Consider the following 11736-nt stretch of genomic DNA (forward strand, 5'->3'; position numbering starts at 1 on the left):
CGAGTGAGGAGGAGGCTGCGGGAGGAGAGGCTGGGAGGGAAGGAACGGGGTCTCGGGGCCGGCAGCGGCTGAGGACAGAGCGGTGCCTGCGGGAGGGAGTGGGCAGGAGGGATTGCGGGGAGAGGGTGTCAGGCTGGGGTGGGGACCTGGGAGAGGGGAAGGCCCCGGGCAGCGCCCCGCTGGCTGACCTGTGTCTGTCTCTCCTGCCCACCCCGTCCCCGTGTGTCCCTCCCGGCCTCTGCAGGGCCGGCTCCGCCATGGACTGTAGCTGCGTCTCCGAACTTCTCTTCGCCCCGCCCGCCCTGCCGGCTCTCTGGACCCCCGGTAACTGGCCCGGACCTCCCCCACCCCTTCCCTCACCCTTCAGGCCTCCCCAGTGAGCCGCATCCCCCTTCTCTCCGTGTCTCCACGTGTCTCACTCTAGTCCGTGGGTCCTTCTCTCTCAGTCTTGGTCAGAGTCCCCCAAATCAAACCCCTTCTGAGAAACTTGGCTAAAAACTTCGCAGCTAGATTCCCCTGCCCCCTGCCTGCTGGGATATGTGGGTCTTCTGGGAGGGTACGGAGGTGAGTGAGGGGTGAGGACAGAGGGGCCCGAGGCCCAGGCATCCCTGCCACGCACCTCTCAGCCTGCTCCCATGCAGGACCTGCGGGGAAAGAGCAGGGACTGGGCTGCAGGGGGCACTAGGCCAGGCATGGATGGACAGATAGACAGACGGCACTGCCCAGTCAGGGGGACGTGCAGGCACAACCTGGCCAGACCGAGACCCAGGAGAGAGGACAGCTTGCTCAGAGTGGAGGCTTGGAACTGGGGGTGGTGGATGGTGAAGCTGGTCAGACCCCATGCTGATGTGCAGCGGGAGGGGTGTGGGTGTGTGTGTGTGAGAGACAGAGACAGAGACTCTGTCCTTGGTTATTTGGGGTCTCATTTCAGAGTGTGTCCCTGTGTCACACTTCAGTGTTTCTAGAAGGGGTCACACTGGGAGAATGTCTGCACAGCCGGTCTTTGTGTGAGCTTGTGTATTTGCTTGTACGTGCACATCTGAGGCTACTTGAGTGTCTCTGGGCTAGGCGTGTCTGCATTTTGGGATGGGGGTGTCTGCCGGCTCGCCAACTGTGCCTCTGCCTGAGTGGGGTGAGGAGCCTTTGCCTGTTTCTTGCGGTCTGTCTCGTGGTGTGTGGCATTCCGAATGGATGTCTTGGTGCATTTGGGGCTGTGGGGGGGATGCATCCCTGGGCCTCTGTGTTGGGGGCTGTGTCTGGTTTTCAGTGTAGGGTCCATGTGCACGAGTGAATTCTGGGGGTTTTTCTGTCACATGTGTGTGTCTGCCTACTGAGTTTGGGGGTCCTCTCTCTAGCTGTGCCTGTGCCTCATAGGTACGACATATATGAGGGTGTGCATTCGAGGACAGATGGAGTATCGAGGCTGGGTGTCCCATTGTCACCTTGGGGTCCTGTGGGTGTGTCTGTGATACAGTTGCCTCCCCAGTAGGATGTGTTCTGGGTGTGGAATAGGTCAGAGCTGGTGTCTGGATCCAGCCCTGTCATGGGAGGTGAGAAAGAGCCCAAAATGAATTGAGATACAAATTCTCCCTCAAGGAGACTGCCTGGAGCTCCCCGGCCTTCAGGCCAGGAGGCACAAGCACCCACTTTTCTACACCAGGCAGCCTGGGTGGGACCCTGTACCCCCTTGCCTTCCACCTCTGAAGTTCTAAACCAGAGAGGGTAAGGGCCTGCCCGTAATCACACAGCAAGTGGACACGGCGATGCTGGTCTCCCCTGCCCAGGGGCACAGCAGTCTCCTCTCTCCCGCACTGCTGCCAGCTTTTTATGGACTCACTCTGCCTTCTATTTTCATGCCTGGGTCTGGGGTCTCTGAGGAGGGGGAAGGGGACAGAGGATGTGGCATAGGAGTGAACACAGAAATTGGACCCAGGGCTTGGGGCCTTCTGCATGGGAGGTGAGATTTCAGGGTGCCCAGCTCCTGGGGGTATGTGGACAGTGGAGTACCCCCCTCTGCATGCGAGACGTGATGCTGAGTGAGTCGGGGGTGTCAGTGCTGACACGTGGGTGCCTCTGTGTGCGGGTTTGGGTAGTTGCTCTACTGACATGCTGCCACCCTGTGTGTCTGGGGACATGGATATTTTGGTGCTGTGTTCACTGTCTCCATCGTACAGTGTGTTCTTCGGGCATTTGGGGTCCTGTGTGTGTCTTGTCATGCATTTGTGTTGTTAGTAAGTCCTAGTCTTGAGATGTGTAATTGTGTGTTGTGATAGGTGTGCACTGTGGGGTTGTTGAGATGACGTGACCTTGAGTCTTGCGCAGCCTGTGTCTGCCATGTCAGCCTTGGTGGCCCCCAGCATGAGTGTGGCACTCCGGTGTCCCTGTGTCCCAGTGTGGCTGTGTGTCTCAGGCAAGTGAACTGATGTCTGTGTGACATGTCTTCCGTGGGCATGTGTGTGTCCACGCGCACACACACACCCTGTTCTGGACTGCTCTTGGATGGACATGGGCATGGATATGGGGTGGAGGGGACACAGGGACGGGAAAGGTATAAATACACAGGCAGGTACAGATATACACAGAGCCCCAGCCTGGATATGCCAGGATGGGTCAGTGGGGGACTCTGGGGAATGTCGAAAGGTGGAGCAGGGGACAGGGAATGGGGAACAGAGACAGCAAGAGCTGGGGGCACTGCAGGGTACAAGAGACCAGAGACCTCCTGGCTAGCTGGGGGCAGTGAGAGGACTAACGCTGTTGGAGGCGGGTGCCCCTCCCTCCCATTCCTCCTCACTGTCATGGGTGCAGGAAGCCAGTCCCTCCCAACTCCACCTCTGGATGCTGAGCCTGGGGAAGCTATGCCAAGGTAGGGGATCAGACTGGTACCAACCCACAGTCCCTGGATGACTGGGTTCTTGCCCTTATTTGGATAATTTGGGGACCAGACACCAGGGGAGGAGGTTTGGAGAGTGGGAACCAGGTCCCTAAAGATGCCTGAGGCTGGAGGAGAACTAGATGCCTCCCAGGTTACTGAGTCCAGTAAGACCCAGAGCCCTGGACGTGGCATCCTGACCCCAGCCCACTCCCTGCCTCCCATCCCCAGGGTTTGCCTTCCCGGATTGGGCCTACAAGCCAGAGTCATCCCCTGGCTCAAGGCAGATCCAGCTGTGGCACTTTATCCTGGAGCTGCTGCAGAAGGAAGAGTACCAGGGCGTCATCGCCTGGCAGGGGGACTACGGGGAATTCGTCATCAAAGACCCCGATGAGGTGGCCCGGCTGTGGGGTATTCGCAAATGCAAGCCCCACATGAATTACGACAAGCTGAGCCGGGCCCTGCGGTGAGGAAGGGCTCGGGGCTGGATCCCACCTTGTCCTTTTCCCCCCACTGTCCCTCTGGTGCCCCCTCTGCATCCTGGGGCAGGTTCCTGCTGGATCCCACAAGGCACAGGGCTGTGCGTGAGTAGCCACCATCTCTACTTGTGAGTGGAAGGGAGGCAAGGAGGAAGGACCCCTAAACCTGGGCTTTGGAGTCTCGCAGGGCAGGGTCCCCGCTCCTGCCTCATCCCTTCCTTGCCCTGTGATCCCCGTTAAGGGACTTCTGTGAGCCTCAGTTTCCCCAAGTTCTAGTGCTCTGTGCACCATGCCTGGGACAGCATACGCATTAAGATACCCCAGATCCTGCCTCAGGGCTCCCCCTGCACCTCCCCAACACCACCGCTCTCCCCACAGTTACTACTACAACAAGCGGATTCTCCACAAGACCAAAGGGAAGAGGTTCACCTACAAGTTCAACTTCAGCAAAGTCGTGCTTGTCAATTACCCGCTGCTGGACATGGCGGCAGCTGCCACTGGCTCCCCACTCTTGCTGACCCCCAGTCCCTTTGGGGGGGCCCCAGGGCCAGATGCTCCTCCCCTCACCCCTGAGGTGAGTCTGGGTACTGGGGTCCTGGAACCGAGGCACTTGGTGCCCACTCTGGGGAGGGGACAGTCTGAGCAGGGCGGCTTCCCCCATTTCCTCTCTAGACCCTGCAAACCCTGTTCTCTGCCCCACGCCTGGGAGAGCCAGGGGCCCGGACACCCCTGTTCACCTCCGAGACAGATAAACTGCGTCTGGACAGCCCTTTCCCATTCCTGGGCTCTGGTAAGAGCCTGGAGGTTCTGGGGTGCTGGGGGCATGGTGGGAGAAGCTGCAGGCTTGAGGGAAGAGGATGAGAAAAGAGATGGGGAAGGGGGCCCAGGGCCAGGCTGTAGGGTGTGTGTGTGTGTGTGTGTGTGTGTGTGTGTGTGTGTGTGTGTAAAACCCAGAAAAGGATGTGACATGAGGGAGGGGAAATGAGGGGGACAAGGGCTTTCAGGGGTGCCTAAGGAATGGGAAGACAAGTGGGGGAGTGGGAGGAGATGGAGTTGGGGGAAGCTGTGTGAGGGGGTAAGATGCCATGTAGGAGTGATGCGGGGAGATGGGGTGGGATATGGCAGGAAGGCAGCCCCCTTTACTGGTCCCCAGGCAGGCAGGCGCCCCAGCCTGACCTACCCCTGTGCCCCCCAGGTGCCACCAGCTATTCCAAGCCCCCTGGCCTGCTGGGTCCTTATGGCCGCGCCTTCCCTGAGTACCCCTGGAACTTTAACCCGTACCTCACGGGCCCCTTCCCCAAGCTGCCTCCCTCTCTCTACCCCCCGCACTTCTACCCCAACCCTCTGGCCAGTTCCCTGGGCCACCTGCCCTCGGCAGGGGCAGGGGGAGGCCCCACAGCCGCGCCCCTGCTGGCCTCGACAGGGGAGGGCCTGGGCCCCGAGCGCCCCTCGGGCCTGGCAGCGGCCCCTCGCCTGGCGCTGCCGGGGACTGGGGGTCCAGAGGCTGCCCTTGGTGGGAAGGAGGAGAGCGACTCGGAGCTGGAGATCACCGACGTCAGCGGCTGCAGCTCTGACAGCGAGGGCGATGAGGGTCTCCCAGCGCCCCCCAAGGCAAAGGCGGGCAAAGGGGGGGCCGGCAGCTGAGCCGGCAGGGGGCAATAGATTCTGCTGAGGCAGGGACCGGGGCGGCTGCCCGTCTGCCCTTGATGCCTGGCCCAAGGCCCAGGACCAGCCCTCAGCACCTCCCGGGTCTGGGCACGTTGCTGCCCCAGTCTCCTTCCCCAGCCCCAGAGTGGGGGGTCTCACTTCCCCCTCCACAGAGGACAGAGGGAATGTGATGGCCTCCAGCCTCCTCCCCAGGCTCCAGTTTGAGGGGGGTCCCCGCCTGGCCCCACTCCCAAAGTGCAATATGGCGCCCAGCCTTCCCCGCCCACCCACCCCTGTGCTATGCCCCGAGTGTTTGTGTGGCCGTGTCTCCAAACCCCCTGTGCTGGCCCCAGTCCTGACACCCCCCCACATAGGCCCCCCTGGGGACAGGGAGCTCAGAGCAATAACCCCGCCCCCAGCCCCCACCCAGGAGGGGCCCCCTCCCCACCAGCTCCCCATGATCCCGACAGTCACCTCCAGAGAGTTTTACTACAGAAATAAAAGAACAGAGAGTGAGACTCGGGGTGCCCAGTGCTGAGCATGGGGGATCGGGGGTGGGAGCTGGAGGGTGGTGTCAGGGAGACGCCTCATACCCATTGTGTGTGCGGAGTGCCTGGGGAGTAACGGTTCAAACAAAGAAATGAATGAATGAACGAATGAATGAACAACTGCAGGGAGGTGCGGAGGCACAGACCCAGGAAGTCAATGCCAGACAGTCACAGAGAGTTCCAGACGCCACGCCAGGCCCCACCCCGCCATCACACACACAGATCTCTTCTTAGATAATATATATTAAAAAATAAACCTCCAATTCAGGGTATAAAAACAGAGCGAAGGCACTTGGGGGTGGGGGGTGGAGGGGTGGCCCCCACAGGCAATACTGAGATGGCCCGGGTCACCGTGGTGCCCTCCGGAATGAAGCCCTGAGTCCCCCAAGCAGAGGGCAGGAGGGAGAGATGGCCGAGGCTCATGCGGGGCCAGTAACCCCAGCTGGGCCCCTTCCAGGTGTGGCCCACAGCTCCCTCTCCTCAGGCCCTCGGGGTGTGAGATGCTGCGGCAGCTGTGTGGGTGGGGGTGTTCCCTCACGTCCTCTCCCCCATTCCTCTCCTTCTTGCAAAAGGCCTGGGGGATGTAGGAGAAGAGGGGAGACGGGGAGAGATGGAGGGAGAGACAGGGAGAGACGGACACAGAGACAAGACAGAGTAGAGAGAGAAGGGAAGGTGGAGAGAGGCAGGTGGGCACAGAGACAGAGAAACAGATTATCAGAAACAGAGACACAGAGATGAGAAACACAGGTGGAGTAGGGAGATTCAGAAAAGACAAAGAGGGAGATGGACAGAAGGGGCTGTAGGGATGCGAGCTCTGGAGGGGGACCCTCCTTTCAGGACAGCGCCCTGGCCCCCAGGTCCCCCACTCACCTTCCTGGGTGGGAACCTCAAGTGCAGCCAGGCTGGGGGACAGAGTTCCCCCCAAGCTGAGACAGGAGGGGTCTCAGGCGGCAAAATTCCTCCTCCAACTCCTGGTGGGGTGGGGGTCATGGATGAGGGGGGCCCCTTCCTTCCCCGGCCCACTCAGGGCACCCCTGGCCCGCCCCGCCCCACCTCCAGCTGCTTCATGGTCTCCTCCAAGCTGAGCAGGTTCTCCTGGATTTCCTGGGTCCGTGCTGGGCTCAGGGGGCCGCCCCCTGGGACCCCATCCCCATCTCGAGGAGGCCCCGCCCCACTGTCTTCCTCCGCCGGAAACAGAAGCTGCTTCAGGGACAGCACTGGCCAGGGGCAAGGGGGACGGAGTCAGGAGACCAGGGGGCTGGGCTGGGATCTGGGATGGGGGATTCCGAAGGGGATGTGTAGGGGCTGGAGATGAGAGTGGGTGCCAGGCAAGGCTGAGCAGATGGGGTTTGGGCATCCAAAGGGAGGTGAAGAAGTGAGGCTGGGTTTAGGGTTGGGACAGGGCAGGAAGGTACTGAAGACAGAGATGTGTTCAGGAAGAGGCTGAATATAGAGTCAAGGAAGGGATGGTGGCTGCAGAAGAGGGACGTGGGCACCCAGGACAGTGGTGCAAGCTGGGTGGGTTTGGAGCATTTGTTTTCTGGCAGCTGGGCGTAAGGAAATTTTTGACGGGGAGAGCCTTGTTCTAGTTGGAACAGAGGCACTGTTTGGGCTGGTGGCCACCCTGGAGGGGCAGGGCTGGGCTACCTTTCCGAAGGGCCGTGGCAGCGAGCTGGCCCTCGGGGCCTGGTCTGCAGAAGGGCAGGAGGTCACTGAGGATTCTCTCGGTCCGGGCTGGGTGGGGGAACAGGGAGGGAGCTCACATCCTGCCGGGCCTCCTGTGGATGCCTCTCTTCACCCGGCAGCCCCAACCCGGCCCCTCACCCAGCATCCCTCTGGTCTCACCATCAGCCGGAGACGTCTCTCGGCCACCATTGCCGTTCTCAGAGCTGCTGAGGAGGGGTTCTCGGGTGCTGAGGGGAGGAAGTGCTGGGTGACCCCACACCCCTGGCCCTGGGGGGCCGCAGGGGCAGGGAGACAGAGAACTGGAGGTGGGGAGGCAGGGAGGTCCGGAGACAGAGACAGAGGTGGAGGCCGGGAGACAGGGAGACAGAGAGGCCCAGACAATGGAAGACACAGAGGCCTGGAGACAGGAGACAGATGGGGCAGTGGTGGGGTCCGCACACGCGCACACACACACGCATGCATGCACACGCTCTCACACATGCACACACATGCATACACACACCATATACGCACACACATGCACACGCACACATGCATGCACACACACACTATACATGCACGCAGTCACATACTTGTGTAGACACACATGTATGCACACACATGCATTCACACATGTGCATGCTCACACAGAGCCGGTTCTGGAGTTGTAGAGGGAAGCCTGCCCCGCCTTCCGGCCCCACTCCCTGAACCTCCAGCTCTCTCCATGGTCCCCCCTCACCTGCTCGGGCTGGGCCGGGGCTTAGGGCGAGAGGCAGGGGCAGGGACTTTCAGGGATCCGGCAGTCTCAGTGATGAGGGCACACCAGCTGGGGAGAAAGGCCAAACCCCTGGGCAGTGAGAGCCCCCAGACCCTATGCCAGGGCCTCCCCACAGCCCTCCTGTCCCCGGGAACCCAGAGACCTGGGTGTCCTCAACCCACACCCAGAACTCAGACCCCCCCTCACTTTTTCCGCTCCGACACAGTCTGTGCCACCAGCTCGTATATCTGGGCCTCCTGGTCCCAGGTAAAAAGGACGTAGAAGGCTTTGTGATCTGCAGGGAGAGGGGGAGATGGGGCTCAGAGCCCAGGTACCCTCAGTGCCTGCCCCTCCCTGAGCACAAGCTGGAGAAGTCACCCACAGTGGTGGCGCTCTCAGGGCTCCCATGGCTCAACTTGCCACTCACTGTCTGCTAATATCCAGGGCCCGATGTGTCCTCCTGAGCCCCACCTCTCAACACCTCCTTATGGAATCCGGCAAGTACCCTGGCTTACCTAACAAAACCCCTCCAGCCACTCCCACCCTTCAGTCGCTTCCAGTGTTTGTGGCCCTGGTGCAACTTCCTAGCAGTGTGTTTACAAATCCCTCCTCACTGGGCTCCTGGCCTTTCTTCTCGTTGTTTACACAAGACACGCCTCTGTGCAAACACCTGCAGCAGTTCCTACCTCACTTATAAACCCACTGAGCCTGGCCCCGCCCTGCCCACCTCCACCCACTTCTCAACCTCTTTGCTAGAATGCTGGCTCCCTGGCTCTCTAGAGGGTTCTGCTCCCCACTCCACAGGCAGCTCTGCCCAAAAGAGACACCCTCTGGCTGGTGCCATGCAGTGGCTACGCTCACCGGTGGCCACCTCGCGGGTCATGGCGGAGGTGAGCCGCAGCACGGGCCGCAGCATGGTCTTGCCGTCGGGCGTGGGCGTCAGTGTCCGGCTATGGGACTTGAGCAGCAGCCGCTCGTCCTGGCGCTGGAGCAGCAGCAGCAGGTCGTCCAGCAGCAGCACATGCACCTCTACGGGGTGAGCAGTGCTCACACGGCGTGCCCCCATGCAACCCCCTCCCCGCCCCTGGCTCACTGCCCCCACACCCTGCACTAGGCAGCTGCCCTGGCACTCACCCACAGCCTTGTCCTTAGTCACCCGCCACGTCAGTGGGCCCTCGTGGACCAATTTCTTCTTGGTGATGTCCAGGTTCTGGGGCAGGAGGGGGTGATGGTTCGTGCAGGTTGGCAGGGGGTGATTGGGGTTGGTGGGGAGGGGAAGGGCAGGGCAGTGACCGGGATGACCACAGGCTGGGGATCATGGGATTGGCATGAGATGGGGGCCAGAGCTCTCGCTTCCTGGGTGTATTATGGGATGGGCAGGGCAGGCTGGGGGCTGTATCACAGAATCCCCTGGGCCAAGGAGTAGGAGGTCGGGGGAGGCAGGAGGGTACGGTCACACCTTGAACTCGCTCAGCATGGGGTCGCTGCTCTGCCGAAGGTGGGACAAGTCCAGGCGCCGTTGATAGTCCTTGAGCCTCTGGGGCAGAGACAGGAGCGTTATGGGACAAGCTAAGTGCTGGGGCTGACCTGCAGTGACCCACATTGGTAAGATGAGAGCCAAGACCAACTTCTGATGGGGGCAAGCTGAGGGTTGGATCTGACCTCCAATGACCCTGAGAGGGAGGTGCTGAGGGCCAAGCCAACCTCTGGACACACACTGACCCTTGAGGGAGACAAGCCAAGGAGTGGGGTGTGACTTCTGGACAGGCTGAGGTAGGGTCCGCCCCCTGCTCTCACACCACCCACTGTCCCGGGTGTGGCGCCAGCCCAGGCTCACCAGCAGGTCCTCCATGTCACGCACGGCTTGGTTGACATGGTGTAGAATTTCCCGGCAGCACTCGGCTGCCAGCTCCACTTTCTCCCGTTCCGTGGGCTCTTCTGCAGGCAAGGGAGAGAGCAGCTCTGGTGAACCCCTGCCCTGGAGGCTCCAGGTTGGGCAGCCAAGGTTAGACAAAGGACAGCTGGCCGGGCATGGTGGCTCACGCCTGTAATCCAAGCACTTTGGGAGGCTGAGGTGGGAGGATCGCTTGAGACCAGGAGTTCAAAGCCAGCCTGGGCAACATGGCGAGACCCCGTCTCTAAAAAAAACTAAAAAAATTAGCTGGGCATGGTGGTGTGCCCTTGGGGTCCCAGCTACTCGGGGAGCTGAGGTGGGAGGATGGCTAGATCCTGGGAGGTTGAGGCTGCAGTGAACTGTGATGGTATCACTGATGAAAATGAGTGAGGAAAAAAATGTAAAAAAAAAAAGAGGAGAGCCGAGGCCCAGAGAGCTGGGCCTGCGGTACCTGTGTTCTGCCCGATGCTCTGCAGAAGCAGGGGGTACTTGGTCAGCCGCTGCATCTCCGTAGGGATCATGTCCTTCAGCTGCAGGCGGCGGCACCGCGGGCGGCTCTCAGCTTCCTGCGGGAAACGTGCTGGCGTTGCGATGGCCCAGGCTTTGGGCTCACCCCAGGGCGCAGGCACCTAGGAGTCTGGGTCTCCAGGCCCCTCCTCCCTGGGAAGCTGGAGTCCAGACCCCACCTCACCTGCACGAAGGCACAGAACCGAGGGTCCTTGCGTTGCTTGGCTTTGAGCTGCTCTAAGGCAAACGACTGGCGGCTGCAGAAGCGGGAGGAGATTTTCTGGAACCAGGAACCCTCAGCACCATCAAACTACAGCGAGATTCAGGCCAGGCAGATGTCTCAGTGGGGATGGGCAAGAACAGGGACTAAAGTACGACAGGCTGGAAGCCCAGACCCTGGGACTGGAGTAGGGTGGGCTCAGGACCCGCACTGGGCCTGGATTCCAGGTGTCTAGCTGGGAGGAGTGGGAGGGCTGGGCATCTCACCCGGGCCAGCAGCACATCCCCGATCTCCTCGATGAGGTAGCCACTCTCTTGCCTCCGCTTCATCAGGCGATCGAGGAACAGGGCTGTGGGGGCAGGAGGAAAGGGGTGCTCCACCAGGGCCTGGAAGATGCTGTGCAGGGCCTGCTGCGGTGTGGTGGGGGTAGGGCTGCAGGTGTGTCTGTGTCTGATCCTCGGGACCAGATGGCGTATCTGCCCCCACCCCATGTGAACCCTGGAGTTCCCAAGCAGGTTGAACCCAGGGCTAGAACAGAGCTGCCCATGGGGCAGTGGGGTACACAGAGGGACCCTGACTCTGTACTCACAATGCACCTCGATGAGCTCATCCAGGCTGGGGAAGATGTTCTGCAGCTCCTCCAAGGAGAAGAAGAGGCATTCCGCCATGGGCTGGAAGAACAGGTCATGCAGCACCCGCAGCATGCGCACGTGGGCCGCCTCTGTCACCAGCAGCTCTGCAGGGCCACCAAAGCAGGAAGCACGTTGGGGAGGGTGCAGACTAGGGGGCATGACCTCATGGGCAGGCTAGAGGAATGAGGCAGAGCAGGGAGGAAAGCTTCCTAGAAGTTGGTGGGAAAAAACTCTCTCTGGCTAGCCATGGTGGTTCACACTTGTAATCCCAGCACTTTGGGAGGCCGAGGCAGGAGGAATGCTTGAACCCAGGAGTCCGAGATCAGCCTGGGCAACATGGTGAAACCCTGTTTCTACCAAAAATTTAAAAAAGAAAAAAAATTAGCCCAGGCGTGTTGGTGTGTGCCTGTAGTCCCAGCTACTTGGGAGGCTCAAGTGGGAGAATCCCTTGATTCCAGGAGGTTGAGGCTGCAGTGAGCTATGATGGCATTACTGCACCCCAGCTCAGTCAACAGAGC

The 11736-nt window shown here is 60.7% G+C and overlaps 2 protein-coding genes across 3 annotated transcripts; one reads left to right on the forward strand and one right to left on the reverse strand.

Annotated features, from left to right (window-relative positions):
* The first annotated feature begins 244 nt into the window (after positions 1–244).
* ERFL (ETS repressor factor like) lies at positions 245–5513 on the forward strand. The gene is made up of 5 exons (XM_032147753.2): positions 245–324; positions 3101–3335; positions 3727–3922; positions 4021–4138; positions 4544–5513. The coding sequence occupies exons 1-5, from the start codon at positions 258–260 to the stop codon at positions 4990–4992; spliced, it is 1065 nt and encodes a 354-aa protein (XP_032003644.1). The 5' UTR covers positions 245–257; the 3' UTR covers positions 4993–5513.
* Positions 5514–5768: 255 nt separating this feature from the next.
* Positions 5769–11457, reverse strand: LOC116464494 (rho guanine nucleotide exchange factor 1). Of its 2 annotated transcripts, XM_032147754.2 has the most exons (15): positions 11176–11457; positions 10853–10935; positions 10551–10676; positions 10311–10425; positions 9803–9903; positions 9425–9502; positions 9100–9175; positions 8827–8994; positions 8173–8260; positions 7948–8034; positions 7389–7456; positions 7191–7277; positions 6597–6760; positions 6414–6514; positions 6006–6117 (listed from the first exon to the last, which is right to left on the reverse strand). In XM_032147754.2, exons 1-14 carry the CDS (start codon positions 11375–11377, stop codon positions 6431–6433), a joined length of 1527 nt encoding a protein of 508 aa, XP_032003645.2. In that variant the 5' UTR covers positions 11378–11457; the 3' UTR covers positions 6006–6117; positions 6414–6430. The 2 variants fall into 2 exon arrangements, with proteins under 2 accessions (XP_058291067.1, XP_032003645.2); XM_058435084.1 differs by lacking the exon at positions 6597–6760 and having other exon boundaries at positions 5769–6117; positions 10551–10623; positions 11176–11303.
* Positions 11458–11736: the final 279 nt, after the last annotated feature.

This window comes from Hylobates moloch, unplaced genomic scaffold, assembly GCF_009828535.3.
Source record: "Hylobates moloch isolate HMO894 unplaced genomic scaffold, HMol_V3 SCAFFOLD_824, whole genome shotgun sequence".
In the NCBI taxonomy this organism is placed as follows: Eukaryota; Metazoa; Chordata; class Mammalia; order Primates; family Hylobatidae; genus Hylobates; species Hylobates moloch.

What these genes read in the sequence shown, in the direction of transcription:
- ERFL (XM_032147753.2), top strand. Translation starts at nt 258, where the DNA reads ATGGACTGTAGCTGCGTCTCCGAACTTCTCTTCGCCCCGCCCGCCCTG. An exon ending in AAGCTGAGCCGGGCCCTGCG is followed by an intron (nt 3,336 to 3,726) that starts GTGAGGAAGGGC and finishes CTCTCCCCACAG; the next exon opens with TTACTACTACAACAAGCGGA. An exon ending in TTTCCCATTCCTGGGCTCTG is followed by an intron (nt 4,139 to 4,543) that starts GTAAGAGCCTGG and finishes TGTGCCCCCCAG; the next exon opens with GTGCCACCAGCTATTCCAAG.
- LOC116464494 (XM_032147754.2), bottom strand. Translation starts at nt 11,377, where the DNA reads ATGCCCCCTAGTCTGCACCCTCCCCAACGTGCTTCCTGCTTTGGTGGC. An exon ending in GGTTCTGTGCCTTCGTGCAG is followed by an intron (nt 10,426 to 10,550) that starts GTGAGGTGGGGT and finishes CGTTTCCCGCAG; the next exon opens with GAAGCTGAGAGCCGCCCGCG. An exon ending in ACTGTGTCGGAGCGGAAAAA is followed by an intron (nt 8,035 to 8,172) that starts GTGAGGGGGGGT and finishes CTTTCTCCCCAG; the next exon opens with CTGGTGTGCCCTCATCACTG.